An 18,848-nucleotide genomic window follows, 5' to 3' on the forward strand; every position below is an offset into this window, starting at 1 on the left:
CATGGCAATGGGCATGTCAAATATTGTGTTCTATTTACAACGATCTTGTGCTGTAAAAAAAAAAAAAAGAAAAATTCTTTAGGGGCTGGAGGGAAGCCATGGGGAGCAGTGGAAGGTAGGGACAGGCATAGTGGTGCATTGAGGAGGTACAGGGGTGCTGGCTTGCAACCCCAAACGTGATCCATGAATATTTGCAGGAAACATAACCTTTTGGCCTGTTTCACGTGACTATATGTGGTGCAGATTTGGGAATGTTTGTCCTGCCTTACTCTCATCTACCACTGGGGACAGGCTACCAGGCTATGGCGATTTATGCTCTTCTGCATGTCATATTAGGTCAATTCCCATTTGCAAAATATGAACTTGACAAATGCTTTCTGTTTCTTAATTGTCATTCATTTTTAGGAACTGGTTGACCAGATAGATGAAAGGTACACCGTGTACGTTTCCCATATCGAATACTAACTAACAACTGCACGTTCAGCCTCAGGCCCTAACCGGAACTATATCCCTAAACAAAACTGTAACACCGAAACTCTGCATGCAAATATCCTTGAACACAACCTCAAATGACATGCATGCATGAGCCCGACTGGGTCACGGAACTAAGTCATAAATGTTCCTGCAAAAATCTTGCTCTTTGTTGTCCCTGCTTTAATTTTGCTCCTTGTTGTCCCCACTGTAATTTTGCTTCTTGGTTCCCTCACTTTAATTTTCTCCTAGAAGCTCCCAGTGCAATTTTGCTCATGTGTGCCCCTAATGTAATTGTGCTCCTAGATGCCAGCACTATATTGTTGCTTCTTGGAGCCCAACATGTAATGTTGCTTCTTGGTGCTCCCATTCTAATGTTCCCCTTAATGTCCCACCTTGTAATTTTAATTGTGCCCCTATGTGCCCCACTGACATTGTGCTCTTTGGTGCCCACATTGTATTCTTTACTCCTGGTGGCTTCCATTGAAATTCTGCTCCATGTTGTCCATACTCTGTTGTTGTTCACATTATTACTATGCTCCTAGGTGTCCCCACTTTGATTGTACTCTGGGGACTCCCCTCTTTAAGTTCTGTTCCACTGTGAATCTTGCTCATAGGTGTCCACCACTATCTCTGGCACCTAGATGTCTTCTCCTGGACGACACCACCAATTCTTTTTTGCTGCATTGTAATTTAGCACCAGGCACTGCATACTCTCCATCGCAAAGATACCAGTCCACTCTAAAGTGCCCCAGGAGGTGCCTCCAAACGACTCTGCCCAAGATGTTCTAATACTAAAATGGTAGAACTTCCACACAAGTCAAGATAATCCAAATGCCCATTGGGGTCTCCACTGCTTGCCTCCTTCACTAAAATGCTCACATTTTACTTTCCACTTCATGATACGTACTAGCCACCAACACAAGGCAATTAAACAGGATTCGAAGTGATCCGACCGCGGCTGATTTTGCCGCGTCCGGAATGTTCTCATGAGAAAGGTGCAAACTACCAAAAGTTTGCACCTTTCTCATGCGAACACACTTACATACTATGGGGGCTGCAGGGGTTTACCTCACAACCCCCACTCACTATACTGTTGCGGGGGACACCCCTGCAGCCCCCGTTTTTTTATTTCTTCATTTTTTATTCTTGCGGGTGTGCTGTGGGGGTGTCCCCCACAACACCCCGCTCACTATGCCACACAGTATAGTGAACGAGGTGTTGCGGGAGCGGGTTGTTGGGGGGGACAACCTTTGGTGGTAGCATTTTTCGGTCATTTTGTAGAGTCAGACCTTTTTTTTCAGTCCGATCGTACAAAACCATGAAACAGCACCTGGCAGCACACACCAGAACTCTAAATCTCTCCCACCTAATTGTATAACACAATCTTAATCAACCCACCCTCGCTCTATGGGCGCATAAGACTTGCCTCTGAAGACACATACCAGAAAAGCCCCCAAACAAACTACCAAGTAACACCCCATACAATAACCAGTCACTTTCCAACTACATGCATTAATGCAACAGCAAGGCTGCCTTGTATTTGTTTCTTTTCCAACCAACCAAACCCACCCGCCTCTTTCTAAGAGCCCATTGCATCAAGCGACAATGGGAATGGTAGCAGAGCATGGTATAAAACAAAACACCATAACAGTACCTGGTATAACTCTTGATACCACCTATACCATGACATGCCCAGCTTGAGTCTGAGTGGGCACTACACTGCCCCAACAATCTGAAAGGTTACTTACGCTCAGACTCTGGGTTCTCTTGATCTGCACACAACAATGCAGAAGCAACTGGCTAACCTGCTCCCAGACCACACATCCTACTAACATCCCTCCCTAATCCGACCCATCTCTTCAAGGTCTCAAACGCATCAACAGGCCAAGCAAATGGAAAATGCCCTATCCCACCGGCAATGCCTTTGGGCAGCTTCCATTTCATTGAGGTTTATCTGTCTGTGTTGCTATAGAAGGGGATCAACAATAAGCACACTCCCCTACATGGACATTGAAAATCCCATCTCAGTCATCTCCAGGTAGTTCAAACCTCTGCCGCAAGACTAACACACCTAAGGAACCATTAGCAATCCCCCCGTGCCCATGCTGAAGAACATTCACAGTCTCCCCCTGGACATCCTGGTGATCTGCGGCACACTTTGCCTCATGTGAGCGAGTTCGCTGAATATCACAAAGCACCCCTGCAACAAAATAAAAACCCCGGCAGTCCCATTGCTTAATTTGTGGGGGTGTTTGCCAGGTCACAGCCGCGGCCCTTATTGTCTCAGACTGATATTGATTATGAAGTAATGATAACCAGAGCATCCATCAACCCCAAGGAGCAGGTGCGAGCTGTAGTTCAACTCCAAATGTGTCGACACTGTGGGGTGCAGATGTCGGTGGTGGCAGCAATGGTGGGGAACTGCCCGCCTGCAGTGTCACAAGCGTGCTAGAAAATATTTGGGCACGGGCACTTATTTTCATACAAACTAAGTGCTGCGCAGAACCAAACCTATGACACAGTTATTGCACCACCATGTAGGAAAACGCTTGGAAGCTCAAAAGCCTGCACCGTGGTGGCACTCCAATGCAACAAACACTCATAACCCAAACACAAAAGGTAACACATAACATATTCCACGCCTTGCACGAGTCTTCTTCCTAGAGGCTCAAAACGCTTAGGTTTTCAGTGTTGGGCCCTAGGATTCCTCATTCTCACAAATGCCTTCAGCAGACATAGTTTGGCTTCACCAAAAGACATGGAAAGGAATCCTCTCTATTTAAAATCCACGGAAACAGCCTAAGACTGAGCAGTGGAAGCCCATCTGCTTTGAAATTGATAGGCCGCAAGGCTCTGCCCCGTCTCCGGGGACACCCATGTTGCCGGATATCCCTCTCTCTTGAATTGCCTCCTTCCTACAGAGCCGATCACAGCAAGTGTTTCAGATCAGTTTCAGGTTATCGATGCACTTCATGAAACCACATATCAAAGTGTACACAGGGGGATCTCAATAACAATGGCAGATAAAAGACAATCAGTTTCAATTATTACTGTGCCACTGAGATTTCTAAGCTGTGAACTTTCAAAGATCAACTGCTTGATTAGTGGCGGGTGATTGTTTTTTTCATTGGGAGGGCATGCATGTATCCACAAATATGTGGGAGCGACTGAGCGTAGCGGGTTAACCCAAACCAACCAAGGGGGCTACTGTGAGGTTCTCTCCCAGGAAGATTATTTTTCAATTTTGGGTTAAAATATTGCATTTTCAGCACACGTACTCTGCCAAAGCCACAGTTTGCAATCAGTTTTGTAGGATAACACATGACATGATCCAGCACATGTAAGTCACCAAAAGTGCATTTTCCAACTCATTTTCAAGATGCCTTTGCCCACAATAAATGCCAGTATAAAAGCATGTTCATGCTGACTGTGCCAATACACGTCCATGGGGGCGGCACTAATATATTCCCGGTTTACCACATTCGAAAATACTGCTGTCAGCTTTACCAGTACAAAATGCCACAACACAATAGGGAAATATGTACATGTTGGCTGCAAAAATGTAGGCAATTGGATCCAGGTAATAACACTTATCATGTTTGCTTAACCCTTGATGTTTAGTAATATATGCCATACCACATTAAGAACACATAGGGCCTCATTACGACCCAGGCGGTAAGTTACCGCCTGGGCCTTGACTTTACCACCATGGCGTAAACTACGTTTACGCCATGGTGGTTGGCGGACTTACCGCCCCATTCCGAGGTCGGCGGGGCGGTAAGTCCCCAATCCCCATTTACCCTTCCCCATTCCCATTTTTGCCCCATAGGGCATAATGGGAGTGGGGAAGGCGTTAATTACGCCACCGTAAATTACGGTGGCGTAATTAACTCCATGGTCCCTTAGCGCCATGGATTTTAACACCTGCTAAAAGCAGGTGTTAAAAGCGCCATGGCGCTAAGGGACCTCGTAGTTGGCGGTAAGGGGTCGGCGCAGCTAACGCTGGCGTTAACCCCTTACCGCCAGGGTCGTAATGAGGCCCATAGCCAGACTTGCTGCATAAATGCAGGCCTGCTAGCTACAGCTTAATGTTCATCATGCTGGCTTCACGCGTAATGCCCAGTAAAAAATGCCATGACACAGTAAACAAGTATGTCAAGACTTGCCCCACCAATATTAGCCAGATGTGGTGCAAGAGCACCCTACCACATATTAAGCCCTGCCATACCTCACTCTTCAACCCCCCATTGAGCCATGCAAGGCTAGGGAAGCAGGACATCCCTGGCCTTGCATGGCACACTAGGCATGTGGGCTTGGGTGCTACTGAACTGTCCAAGGGAATTATGATTCCCTTGGCCAGTTCAGTTAAAGCAAGCCCAGGAGAGCACCCTAGACTGTGTGCATGATCATGGAAGCTGGAATGGTGAATGTAGAAGGATGTTGCAGGCTGTAATGTGACATTGTCCGGCACCAGGGATGGGACCCCTCTCAATCTCGGGCTGGAGGCCCACTAGGGTGTGGCCTCCGTCAGTCTTGCCATAGAGGCAGGGTTATGGAGTTGGGAGGACCCCATGCTCAGTCACCACTGCCTGTGCCTGACTACATTTGCAGAGTACCACTTACAATTACCCCATACCAACGTTATGTTCTCCAGTGTTTTTTCTCTTCATGTGCAGGTCTCCCTAATACATAAACCCTTGTGGCTGAGCATGGAACATGCAACCCACTGTTGAGAGATGTTGTAGCTACTATTCGTCAGGCAGACTATTGCTCGCTGTGGACCGGCAATCAGTAAGTTCATCTGCCACAGAACACGAACTCTGAAATGTCCTTTTTTCCAAGCAGCCTACCACTGTGGGATGCTGATGGGCCCACGTCCTTGTAGGGGCGGTGGGCCATAAATAACGCTTCATATTTTCCCCGCTCTGTAACCTGGCCACTGGGGGAGAGCAAGGCAAAGATTGTCCTGGAGACTCAGAGGAGCCTTAGGGTCAATGAAAGGGGGAGGCTGGAATATAAATACGTGGGAAGAATGGGGGAGTGTGGGTGTTTTGGGTGAGGTCAAGGGAGACGGAGGTGGACCAAGAGACCAGGCAGAGGAAAGACGGCTGAGCGGACAACACTATCAAAGAGTGTGTGCAAGGTGAGGTATTTGTGGGTGAGATAGAGTGGTACTTGGAGGTGAGAGTGTGTGTATGGCAGATAAGGTGAGTGAGTGAGACTAGGTGGGAGTATAATGGGATAGGTGAAGCTGAATGAGAAGGCTGTAGGGAGAGAGTGAAAGGAGTGTGATGGTAAAGGAAGGAGGGTGGAGTGCAGTATTGAGTGTACAGTCGTGAGAGCAGTGCAGAGGGGAGTGGAGAGTAGTGAGAGTAGAGAATAGTAGATAGGGGTGTGTAGTGTAGCGAGAATAGTGGAGATCCGAGTGGAGATTAGAGAGAGCAGAGAGTACTGGAGAGGGGAATGGAGAATAGTGAAAGTAGTGGAGAAGGGAGTGGAGAGTATTGAGAGTCGCGAAGAGGGAAGTGGAGAGTATTGAGAGTGGAGAGTAGTGGAGAGGGGAGTACAGAATAGTAAGACTAGTGGAGAGGGAGAGTAGGAATAGACGTGAGGTGGTATAACATCAGAGGGACAGAGAGAAGTAGAGGGATGGAAAGGTACAGAAACGGGAGGAGGAAGAGGGAGGGAGAGGAAGGAAAGAACATTAAGGTGAAAAGTATGACAATATGAGAAACAAAATTGATGGGGCCTGGCTAGTTGCCACACACAACTTCCTGGTATCATTCTTCTTCTGTGACCAGAGGGTGTAAGAGAGAAAAAGCTGTTGCCTTTAGGCCCTCAGTGCTAGCCCATCAGACTATAGATAGTATGGGCTACGGAGCATTAGCGACCACCTTGCTAGCTTGGAGGGAGACCCAGGGATGCCAACAGAGAGAAGTTCACTGGGGAAAAGCAAAGCAGAGATTGGCTGCGGGGTCCAGGGGAGCATGAGAAATGATGAAATAGGGAGTAGGAGGATGGAAGAATGGGGGAGTGTGGCTTGTCTGCTGAGGTCAAGGGAGAAGAAGTCAGAATAAGATACCAGGTTTCAGAAGGACTGTGGAGTCGAACATGAAAGAAACTTAAAATGAACAGGTGCAAGGTGTGGTGTTGGTACTTATGTGTGAGAGTTCATGAATGGTGGGTAAGATGAGTTAGTTAGACTATGTGGGAGTGCAGGGGGATAAGTGAGGCTGAGAGAGTGAACATAGGTTGACTGTAAGAGAAGGAGGTGTAGAGTATAGTGTATAGTGGAGAGTAGTGAGTGTGGAGAATAGTGGAGAGGGGAGTTGCGATTAGTGAGAGTAGTTCAGAAGTGAGTGGAGAGTAGCGAGAATAGAGAGTAGTAGAGATTGGTGAGAATAGTGGAGAGGACAGTGGATAGTACCGGAGAGTAGAGAATAGTAGAAAGAATAATGGATAATAGTCAGACTAGTGTAGAGGGAGAGTGGGAATAGACATGAGGTGGAATGATTTAAAAGGGCAGAGTGAGGGAGAGAAACAAGAAAGGGAGCGAAAGAAGGGGAAGGGAGTAGACATCAGGGAACAGATGGAAAGAACATCAGGGTGGCCAGTATGAGAGAGTAAGAGGAAACGATCGACTGAAACCTGGGTGTTTGCAGTGCACCTCTTCCGGATGTCATTCTTCTTGTGGGACCCCGGGTTAGCATCCACCTAGAATTCATCGGAGGGAGTGAGAGAATGAATGCAGTTGCCACTAGCCAGTCAGACTATAGATAGTAGCTGTTTCCGAGCTCTAATGACCACCTTGGGATTTAGGAAAGTCTCGGCTAGGAAGATTAGAGAGAGAGAGCGACAGCCTGTAGTTGAATCCTATTCAAGTACTTAATAAAAACCCTTGAACCGTCTTTGAGAGATGGTTTGCTATGGCATTCTACATGATTATTCCCACAATCGGGGTGTGGGGTGAGTGATGGAACAATAGCTTACAAAGGGGCCTCATTACACGGAAGGTGGTAAACCATGGTGCTATTAGCACCGTGCTTGCTGCCGGTACCATACCGGTACCACCATGGAGGAAAGGGGAATTACCAGCCCATTCCAAGGTTGGCGGGGCGGTAATTCCCCCTTCCTCCATGGCCCTTCCCCATTCCCATTTTTGCCACATAGGGCATAATGGGAATGGGGAAGGAGCTAATTACGGTACTGCAAATTGCGGTACTATAATTAGCACCAAGGTCCCTTTGTGGGTCCCAACTTTAACGGCTGGTCTAGACCAGCCGTTAAGGTCGGGTCCCACAAATGGACCTCGTAGTAAGGCGGTAAGGGTTTACCGGTACCAGTGCCCTTACCGGTACCGGTAAACCCTTACCGCCTACCGTGTAATGAGGCCCAAGATCTTCTGGGTCAAACTTTTTTAATGATCAGATTTTCATTTCTTTAAGGATGCGAGGAAGGAGCCAGTGACTGTTATGGTAAAATAAGGTCTAAGGGCCTCATTACACGGAAGACGGTGAGCCATGGCGCTATTAGCGCCATGGCTCATGCCGGTAAAATACCGGCACCGCCTTGGCAGAAAGGGGATTTACCGCCCCATTCCAAGGTTGGTGGGGCGGTAAATCCCCCTTCCGCCATTGCCCTTCCCCATTCCCATTTCTGCCCCATAGGGCTCTATGGGAATGGGGAAGGCGCTAATTACGGCACCGCAATTTTGCGGTGCCGTAATTAGCTCCGAGGTCCCTTAGCGGGTTGGTTTTTAACGCCTGCAAAAAGCAGGCGTTAAAGCACCAACCCGCTAAGGGACCTCGTAGTAAGGCGGTAATGGTTAACGGTCACCGTTACCATTAACGGTGGCCGTTAACCATTAACGGTGGCCGTTAACCATTACCGCCTTCCATGTAATGAGGCCCTAAGTCTGAAATAAGGGCTACTCTCAAAATGTGGCAGCCATTCAGCTCCATCTTCGCCATCTTGAAAACATGCCTAATAGGTTGCGATGTTTTTTGTGTCTGATGTATATGGACAGATGGATTACTGGCGCAGACTAACACTTGTTCTCTGCCATGCAACTCCAGGCGACCACAGGAAAAACATGACTTAACTCCCAAGCAGAGTTGCCCACTCTAACCCCCGTCAGAGGAAATGTTTAGATGCCTGCTGCCACTATTAATTGATAATAAAACGTAGCTCATGTCACGTTTTTTTTGAGAGGCACAAAATACCCAAAGACCTTTTTTGTGACATCAATTAAGTGCAGCAAACTACATCAAAACGTACTTCTCAGACATCTCAAGTACAATATGATGAACTCTTGATCTTTTTCAAAGAGAAAAGCAGCAATATTAAATTGGGGCTTGTCAAGCATTCTCAGAGGCTGTTGATAATCCAGTAAGCATGCTGAACTTTGCTTTCTCTCGTCCCTCTGGCACGGAAGCCAAACTAGCAACTTGACACATATTCCGTTCTCTCAGCCACTCATCAAAGTCCTGACCACGCACCTGAAGAAAGATCTCGCTGATATTATGATCTAGTTCTTAACTCCGGTCTGGTCCCCTCTATGTCTACATATGGGTGTAAACTCACTTTTGAAAGAACCTAATCTCTATGCAACTTAACTACCAAACTAGAGCCTTATCTCCCAGTTCCCCTTTCCCACTCTTTCTTCACCAGATGACCCTCTCACACCCTCCATCATCCCTGACTGCCTTTCTGCCATCCAGTCCTGGGGCACCACCAATGACCTCTGCCTCAGCGCCTGTAAAACTGAGATCCTTGCCATCGGTACCCCTGCTCCCTCCTTCTTCCCTTCACTCTGGCCTTCCTCTTTGGGCTCTCCCCCTGTGCCCTCTTCTCAAGCCAGAAAGCTTGAAGTCATCTTCGACTCCTCCCACTGCTTCCTCCCTCACACTCAGGACATTGCCAAGAACTTCAACTTTCAGCTCTTCCTTCTCAAAGGAATTCTCACTTTTCTCACTTTCCGCCAGGGGCTCAATGTGACCCAAGCCCTGGATCTATCTAGGCTTGACTATTGCAATAGCCTCCCCCTGAATCTACCATCTTCCACTCTGCGACCCGTCCAGCTAATCCAGAATAGGGCAGCAAGACTTATCCTTTGCCTTAAGCCCAGGGACCGCATATCTCCTGCACTAAAAAGTCTTCACTGACTCCTGGTTGCTGCACGAATTCAATTAAAATCCCTCTGCATAATCCACAAGGCTGTCTGGGCCCGGGGACCACACTATCTTCCACTTTATCGTGCTAAATACTCCCCCTCTAGACCACTACGTTCCTCTGGTTCTAAGTCTCTGTGTGTAAAGCATTTTGCTAAACAGAGGGCAGGTGTTTGTTTGCTTTCCTCAACTGTCTCCATCCTATGAACAGCCTCCCCCTCCCTGTGCACCTTGAGCAGGATCTTCTTAAATTCCGGAAGCTCCTGAAGACTCTCCTCTTTACCTCCTCCTTCCCTTCTTCTTTGCCCTGCTAATCCCACAGTTACTGTGATGGGTCTCTGGGGCCCTTATGCACCCTCTGGGCTTGACCTCCCTCACCCAATCAGCCCAGCTCCTGGCTTCTGTACTTGCACTTACACCCTCGGCCCTGGTGGCTCGCACTTACACCTCTCGTGGCTCCAGGCCGTGTAGCACTCAACATTCCTAGCACTTCATCTGTGGCTCACCCTTCAGATCAGACCCAACAGCACTGACCCCCCACCTTCTCCCTTGCTGCACTTGCACGTTCTGAATACTCACAAGTCATAGTAGATTTGTCCTGTTTTCCTCTCCCCTCACTGCATTGAGTTTTTAATGTAGTTTATTGTTTTTCGTACTCCTGCTTCCTCCCTTGCCCTGTGGGTGCTTTCAAACAATATTTTCTTATTGTGTAAGCGCCTAAAAATCAAACAATAAATAAAATACTTCAATAAATACATGTTTTAGAAAAGCAGGTTATGAGAGAACTTCAGGCTTTTGTTGAACCGCAAGGCCATCAGCTCCAGAAGTAACCCGGGCTCCGTCCTGGGCTAATGACTGAAGTCCTATTGATTTCAGTTACTGATGATCTCTGGTAGGTGGCCGATGGCAATGGTGTCCATGATCTTGTTATTTTAAATCTTTCAGCAACCTAGAACAGCAGGGACCAGGAAGTCCTGTTGGATGAGTTGTAGGTTTAAGGCCTTCATGATCATATATCTCTGATGTCATGAATCTTTTTGCTCTAAAAGTGAGAAAGCGACTGCTCTACTGCTGTCTGAGCCGCCGATATGACCTGCACATTTTGATGTTCTCAAGGGATGTGCAACCTGCCCCTTATTATGTGGAATTTGGACTCTAAGTAATCGTCTCGAAAACATTTAATCAAATGTTTTTTTTTACTGGTGTATTTTGCCGCAAATGTATGCAGGATGAGACCCCGCCCCGCGCAATCCTCTCTTAACCATCCTACATTAGTTATTAGCCTAAATCCACCCACACATATTTTGGGGGAAAAATCTGTTTTAAAAACTTTGATAAATTCTACTTAATTACATCTCCTGCGGTAAAACCTGCCTACCCCATATTTGTGTGGGACCCTCCTGCTCACTGGCTTCAGTGATTCGTTTTCAATCCTGTTTGTATGCAGATGACACCATGCTCATCCTCCAGCAGGATGGGCTCTTGGGTGGGCTCTTGGCTCGGATGGTCAGGTACTCCATATTTCAGGACTGTCTTTGTCCTGTGGGCAGATGGAAGGAAAAGCTAAAAGGAAAACGCACTGTGTTTAGGCTCTGTGCAGCTTTGAACGCTCAGACCAGGCAAGGTCAGCATCTCTGTTGCTGATTGGCAGGGGTGTTGCTAGGTCTGGAAAATATCCGGGGCTACACTAATGTTGGGATTGTCAAGACTCAGGGCTAGCTGGCCTTTTGGTTGTAGACCCTGAGATTCTATCCGAGGCTAAAACCAAAAGACCCGGGGCTATAGCCACTTAGACCCTGCCCCTCCTAGCAACACCTCTGCTGATTGGAAAGACTTTCCACAGAGCATGCACCAAGACCAATCCAAGTTAAGAAACATATATCCAGTCGCACAGCAATGATGACAGCATCCTGGTTTATTGGCCCTAGTTCAATGCATTTCACATCAGTCCGTGTCCAGGCTCCATGATGCTCTTCCAGTCTAAGACACACTATACAAGAATAAAATACATGCAAACATGTGCACATACATGAACCTGTACACAAACATAGCACCCAGTTTAATGCCATCTCAATTACCTGATTTCATCTTCTAATGAGCTTGGAAGGGGCTTTACATACATAGCTATTCAGGCAAGTAACTGCGATCACAACTGTGAGAACTGCCTCTTAGTTGTTTGTAGGATAATATTCTTCATGTGGTTCAGCTCACATTTCTGACTTAGATAAAACAAAGAATTAAAGCATAAAGTAGAACTCCTAATTATAGACACTGGCCAACACCCCATCGTCGCCTCCAGCCTCATTCTACTCGCTCGCTCTGCAGCCTGTGTCACTCTGCATCATCCTTCCCTCCTTCCGACTCTCTCTTCCCTGGCCTCCAAGAACACTGCACGCATCTGGGTGGAGTTTATATCTGAGGCCGCGCCTTCGCAATCTTCTGGGACTCCAACACCTCCTTCCGCTGGCACCCTTCTGGTGGGATTCCCACATCGAGAAGGCCTGGTCCTGCCCCTCTTTACCCTGCATGCGTCATCCACGGGTAGACTCAATTCCTCCTTTGGCTTCATCTACCAGCTCTTTGCAGACGACGCTCAGATCTTTGTCTCGTTTCCATCTCGTATGACTACTTAGAGTTCATCACCAGCTGCCTCGTCACCATCCATCATCACGGGATGGCACCACGCTGTGTGTTGTTGCTCTCCTCCAAAATGGATTTCATCATCCGCTCAGACTTTATTTCCAACCCCACTGCCCCATCCCCAATCTCCTTTCCTCCGAGCCTCCTCAATTCATCCCTTCTTCTTTGAGAGTGAACTTAAACTCAAGCACTTCATTAGTGCCTTGGTCACTGTGACCAGGATCAGCGAGATCCACCAGCACCATACTTCCCACACTGACAAAACACCAATCTCCCTCCTGGCCCTCAGCAATCTTAATTACTACTCTGGCCTGCTCGTGAGGTATTCAACTTCGTTACACACATCCTCAACAACGTTCCTACATCCTCTCTAACCTCGTCCTATCACCATCACACTGCATAGCCCCCAATGCAAAATTTCTTCTGCTTCAAGTCTCTACTTCTTGTCTTCAGATCTCGCCATGGCCTAGCCTCCTAACCCCCCAGCCTCCTCCCTCAGTACCTGGCAGATTGTAAGTCCATATCGTCTACTCTCTGACTCGGGTACTTTGTTCTTCAACTCTTAACAGTATCTTTGGCAACTGTCCCCCTTAAAGGCGCCCCCCACCCACGCTCCTTCTCTCTACTGGCGCCTGATCCCTGGAAAGCTCTGTCCTCTTGGCATCAAAGCAATTCAGTCAGTGAAACGGTTCAACACCAAGCATGACCATGTTTCCTGTGCCACCCACAAAAGCGGCCCCACAGGAAACACCAGCCACAGAAGCCCACCAATTGAACAGGAGGGAGCTGGAAGGGTGAGCAGGCCCACAAGATAGGAGAGGAGGGTGGCAGAGCAGGATGGGTGAGCAGATAATTGGTTTGTGTGGGGTGGTAGAGGGGCCTGGAGGGACAAGAGGTGACTAATGAGGGGCCGGACTGCCATTAAACCGTACCTCATGGATTCGAGCCGGTGGGGCTGAGGAAACCAGATGATGAAGGGGGCTCGCCTGTGGATTTGGGCATGCTTGGTATAGAATGCTTTGTGGGTGAAACCCCCTGATGAATGGCATCAGTGCCTGGTTGTGACCCATTAGAGGCCGCTGCAGTGTAACAAAACAGCCTTTTTTCGGAGTGAACTCAAACAGGCAACAATTAAACGTAGAATCTATTAGATGTAGAACCGCTTAAGCATGGTCCTTTACTCAAATTCGTCTCCCATTCCAAACATCCTGACCACCCTACCCTATGCCAATCAACCCTACCCTGATGCCAATCAACTGTTCATATGGGCCTTGTATTCATGTAAATAATGTACACTATATATCTTTCTCATAGTCACCAAATGTTTCCTTTCTTATGCATGCACACATCCCCTGCCCCCCACTACCTGGCCCACCTGCACGAATATAACTACTGCAACTCTGGTCTATGGATGTTTGCTTTGGGTGATGCATGTCTGACCAACCAAAGAATGCAAACACATAAATACAACCGCAGGCCGGATACAGATTATGTACTGGTGCAGCTGCAGTGAGGGGAGAGGCTTTACAAACAGCGCCTCTCCCTCAATCCTCAGGGAAAACTTTTCCCAGTATGTGTCAAGTCAAGCTGAAATAGCTTTCTTAAAACTGCGATTCTGAACCCCATGCTCCCAGAGAAAGTTTGGTTGAAGACGGGCCATCCTCGGGAATCCTGATCCTCAACTCCGGAGACCCTTGCTGTTCATCTTTGAGACCACGGAAGGCGTCCGAACCCCATATGCACCGTCTGAATAGGTGACGCGCCACAAACTAAAATGGCCCCCAGGACTCAGCTACACAAGACACATGTCGGAAGTGTCAGGCTATCTATCTCAATATATCGTGCCGGGGTGCCCTTGCTGAGTGATGAGTTTAATTGTATGTGGGAAATCTTACTTCACCTGTAGGACTGACCCTGAGGAATACACACACAAGTCAGGAATTGTGCCGTAACAAGACAGAGGTGCGCTCCGGCAAAAAACGTCTTGCCTATGCGCCACTCCTTGTAGAGGCCCAAAATGTTGAGGAAGCCCTATGCACCAAGTTCCCCAAATCCGCTTAACACTGTGTGTTACAAAACTGCCACAAATCTCAGATCTCAATGCCAACACGATATGTAACATTTACAAACTACCTCTGAAAGTCGTCCTTTGCTCACCAGGACAGCCCAAACTCTAACAATTAAACTGTATAAATGTCTCATGCCATTCACACATTTTACTGTCATGGTGACTATTCTGACAGATGAAATTAACGCCATACCAAGTGTGCGTTGCGTGCTCAGAATAATTGCACATTTGAATTACTATTACAGACATGTTTGATAAATTGGTGGCAATTCTTATGTTCCCAAAATGCACTTTGTTTTATGCAAAGCAGCCAGCATCCTATATTCAGCCACCCACATTAATCAACACCTAGCTCCACCCCTCAACCCCCCCATCTACTACCACGCCTGCGTGAAAAGGGTGGGGGAGTGAGTGAGTTACCCCCGTTAATTTTGTCCCTTTCCAGCACTGCTCACATCCGTTTTATGAAGAAAAAAATATCTGCCTCATTAGGAGGCTGGCGGTATGGGTTTAACAGCGCCGGTAGAACGGCCAGCGCCGTTCAACCCATACCACCGCTCAACCCATACCACCGCATTACGAGGTCCCCTCGCACGACCCGCTCAGGACGTCTGGTCAGACCAGATGTCCTTTGCGGGTCCCGCGAGGGGCCCAGCATGCTAAAAACGGGCCTGTCATTAACGGGCCGTTGTTAGCATGCTCCCCATTCCCATTGAGTCCTATGGGGGCTCGAATGGGAATGGGGATGGACCGGGTCTGGGTTCCATGAATGGGGAAACACGGGGCCCTCCAAGGTCGGAATGGCCCGGTATTTCCCCATTCAGGGGAACTCGTAATGAGGTCCTATTTGTCCAACACATGCGGAAAAGTGAGTTGACAGGTTTAATTACGAGCCAGTCGCTTATTATTAATTTAACTGTCATCCGAAGCAGTACACGAGCATCTCTGTAGCCGTTTCTCAAACCCCTGAACTACGCTGCCCTGTTCAGCACTCGGGGAGCGCCCACTGCAGCGGCACAGTGCCTCGCCCTCATGCCATTCCCGCCGCCCTGCACTGCAGTGACGCCCAGCCCGCTGCCCGCAGCAGCATGCTCGGGACAGGATCTGTCACTCAAGGCACCCCGCCCGGGCTCCCCTCCACGGTGGGAGTCTGTGCGAGACTTGAGCGTGTGGGCAGAAGAGAGTGTGGGAGGGGAGAGAGTGGCAGGCGAGAGAGTGGCAGGCCGCAGGTGGGCGAAGGAGGGAGGGAGGCAGGTGAGTCTGAAGACAGTCACAGGAGGAGGGCGAGACGGAGGCGCGAGAGACAGCGAGACATGGCACGGTGGGGAGAAGGAAGAGGCTGAGGAGTGGGTGATGGAATGAAGGGTGAAGCGCAGATGGGGGGGGTGACGAGGAGGGGTGAAGGGGGTTGGGACTCGAAAAATAATCTCTAATCCTGATTGTTCTCTCGACTCTCTGTCTGGTGCCCCCCTAACACTCTTGCGCCTCGTGCCATTTGACTGCAAGTGCCTGGTACCTTAGTTATTTCCTCCAGAGGCCATGTGCCCACGGATTAGAACCCCTTAACGCCAGGCTGTAGCTCGGCAGTGGAACCCCTGCGCCCCACCGTGGATCCGCTGTGGGCTGGTTGTAGATCGCCGTTGTGTTGGCCGTCCATGCACTGTGTCTTTGCCAGTAAAGCCAATGGGGCCACCCCACTGACCACCCCCTTTACTCCATGGCTGGAGACTCTCTTAGAACCTGAGCGTAGACCCCACTTGCCACAGTCGATCCTTATTTGCTTAGAAGTAGATCGTGTGTGGCCCCCGAATGTGCATCCCCCGGTGCTGTAGGGCCACTGCACTATGTGACCCTCCCCCTGGAATGCAGTGGTCCCCTGTCTGGGGCCAACTGGTGTCCCTTCAAGGCACGTCTCTGGGTGAGAGTGTCCCGGGACTATAGCTCGACCTATCCTCCCTTTGGCTAGTATTTCCCCTCTCCCCAAAGCCCACCCAGCCATGGTGCCATGAAATAAGAGGCCAAAGGGAGCAGTTACCAACCCAACATGGCGGCGCTTAGTCGCCCTGTGCCTGATGACCTCACCGACGGTGGCACCGCACGGGAGACGACGAAAGAACCGGCCTGTCCCGCCTCTCACATGGGGGTATCGTTATGGTTTTCAACACGGCACTGTTCGCAGGGCCAGTTCCTCCTGAAACCACAGGCCAGTCTCTGGAGCTGGGACTGACTGAAAAATGCAAATTGTGGCAAAACACAGCCCGTCACCAGGACCCGAGAGGTACTCACCTGTAAGGGGGCGTCGGCGAGGGTACCACAACTGATTCCACCTACCAGCAACAGACCAATCCCAGCGAAAACATTCGCACTGAGTGACCTGCTTGCTTTTAAGAGTTGGAATTCACACATCGCATAGTAACGGCGCAGGACTTCTACGTGACGGAATATGCGATCCTATGTGTCATTCCGTGTCCTCGATGCCCAGCCATGGTTTGCAGGCGCACTGGGAGACGTCTGCGTGAGCACCCGCCGCGCCGAGTCACCGTTCCCATATTTCAAATATAATCACTTCAGAAAGCAACAGGGAGTGGGAACGAAGCCTGGCCGTGCTGGTGTATTCCCGTCACCCCACGCCTCGCCCTAGCCAGCCTTGCTGCTGCCCTCTCCTCCCAGGAGCCTGTACTGCACGCACCCCACCCCTGGGCCCGCGCGTGTGGACTGGCCTGGGACTGGCGCGCCTGCAGCCGCCCAAGCGGCCGCTCTCCTTGGTGCTGAAACCCGTCCGCTCCCCTCACACCATCCACGGCATGCGCTAGAGTGCGGGGAAGTGGTCTCGGGAGCTGAGGGGTCCTGGAGATGGCCCGCTGAGGCCGGTGGAAGGTGCATCCATGGAAACAGAGGCAAGCGCAATCCCCGCCGGTGCGGGTTCAAGGGATGACACCGACACTTGTGCGTGGAGTCTACACCTATTGGCTCTGGGGAACACTGACGGTATTTCCTGAGCCAGTCATGGAGCCTACCAGGCGCTGAACCTGGGTCCCTTGATGCGTCGGGGGTTCCCAGAGCCACCGCCATGCCGATTGCTGATAACAGTACCACGGAGCCACATTCGTACTGGCATGCAACACTGTCTCCCAGGCGCAGTACTGGTATCCGGACTCCACACTGACTTGAAGTCACTCTAATGGTCCCCAGAGTAATAATGGTACCAAACCCACAATTAGCCACGAGAATCACTGGCACTGGCCCACTGCCGTTACACGGAACCCATTTTGGGGCACGGAACAGAACGTGAACGCATATTCAGTAATGATATGAGGAGCAAGCAGTGGTATCGGCCATAATGCCGGTACTGGTCCTCGTGTAAATATGTGGACACAGGGCGGGGGATAGTGGGGGGCGCTACAGTACTCAACACATTGTCAGTACCTGGGGTTGGCATCGGACTGAAAACTGTCGCTAAGACCCAGTGCATGCACCCGAGTCCAGTACTGGCACTGAATCCAGTACTTGTACCGTATCTCAGTACTGAGGTCCGAAACCAACACCAGCACAGGGACCTGCACCCGCACAGATGGGAAAGCGCGTGACACTTAAAAGTGCCCACTGAGGGTCTCTGACCTTTCTCCGTCCGCTCGGTGGGGGTGGCCATGGTGGGCTGGGGTGGTCCTCGGTGGAAACTCTTGGGGTCCTTCCGCCTCTTTCTTCCGCAGTCTTCCTCTCTCCGGCTCTAGGTGTATTGCGGAAGAAAATACCGCAGCAGAGCTGGCTCGGGAGGGAGGGAGGGAGGAAAGGGAAACCCACCACCAGGAATTAGCATTTCTTTATAAGGAGCGCCATGTGGTCTTCGCTGCAGCCAATCAGCGGCTCGCCCAAGCCTGGAGCATTGGGGGACTGATGGAGCAGGGGGCTGGGCCGCTCTGCTGCAGGAGGGGGAGGGGGCAGAGCCCACCAGCCATCTCTTCCAATCCATCTTACCTTTCATCTCCCGCGTCAACCTCCCTCCCCAGGCTCCCCCTTCCTTCTCTTCCCTTCGCCATTCCCCCACCCGCCACTCTCCTTAGCCCCCCTTTCCTCACTCCCTGTCTCTCACTCCGTCCATCTTCTCCTGTCTGTCTTGAAATCTCCCCCTTCAATGCGTTCCGTCCCAACCAATCCCAGGCATCCCAACCCATCCTCTTCTCTTCGTCTCTGTCTGTCTTAAAATCTCCCCCTTCAATGCGTTCCGTCCCAACCAATCCCAGCCATCCCAACCCATCCTCTTATCTTCGTCTCTGTCTGTCTTGAAATCTCCCCTTTCAATGCGTTCCGTCCCAACCAATCCCAGGCATCCCACCCATCCTCTTCTCTTCGTCCCTGTCTGTCTTGAAATCTCCCCCTTCAATGCGTTCCGTCCCAACCAATCCCAGGCATCCCAACCCATCCTCTTCTCTTCGTCCCTGTCTGTCTTGAAATCTCCCCCTTCAACGCGCTCCGTCCCAACCAATCCCAGGCATGCC

The 18,848-nt window shown here is 49.9% G+C and overlaps 1 protein-coding gene across 1 annotated transcript in view; it reads right to left on the reverse strand.

The window, feature by feature from the left end:
* LOC138451399 (sodium/potassium-transporting ATPase subunit gamma-like) overlaps nt 1-18,130 on the reverse strand; it is a 239,342-nt gene extending 221,212 nt beyond the window's left edge. Inside the window, exon 1 of the mRNA XM_069604908.1 lies at nt 17,971-18,130. Coding sequence (XP_069461009.1) covers nt 17,971-18,001 — 31 coding nt within the window. The 5' untranslated portion in view covers nt 18,002-18,130. The remainder of the gene's footprint in view (nt 1-17,970) is intronic.
* Between the last annotated feature and the right edge of the window lie 718 nt (nt 18,131-18,848).

This window comes from Ambystoma mexicanum, chromosome 1p (genome assembly GCF_040938575.1).
Source record: "Ambystoma mexicanum isolate Mex_15411 chromosome 1p, UKY_AmexF1_1, whole genome shotgun sequence".
Lineage (NCBI taxonomy): Eukaryota > Metazoa > Chordata > Amphibia > Caudata > Ambystomatidae > Ambystoma > Ambystoma mexicanum.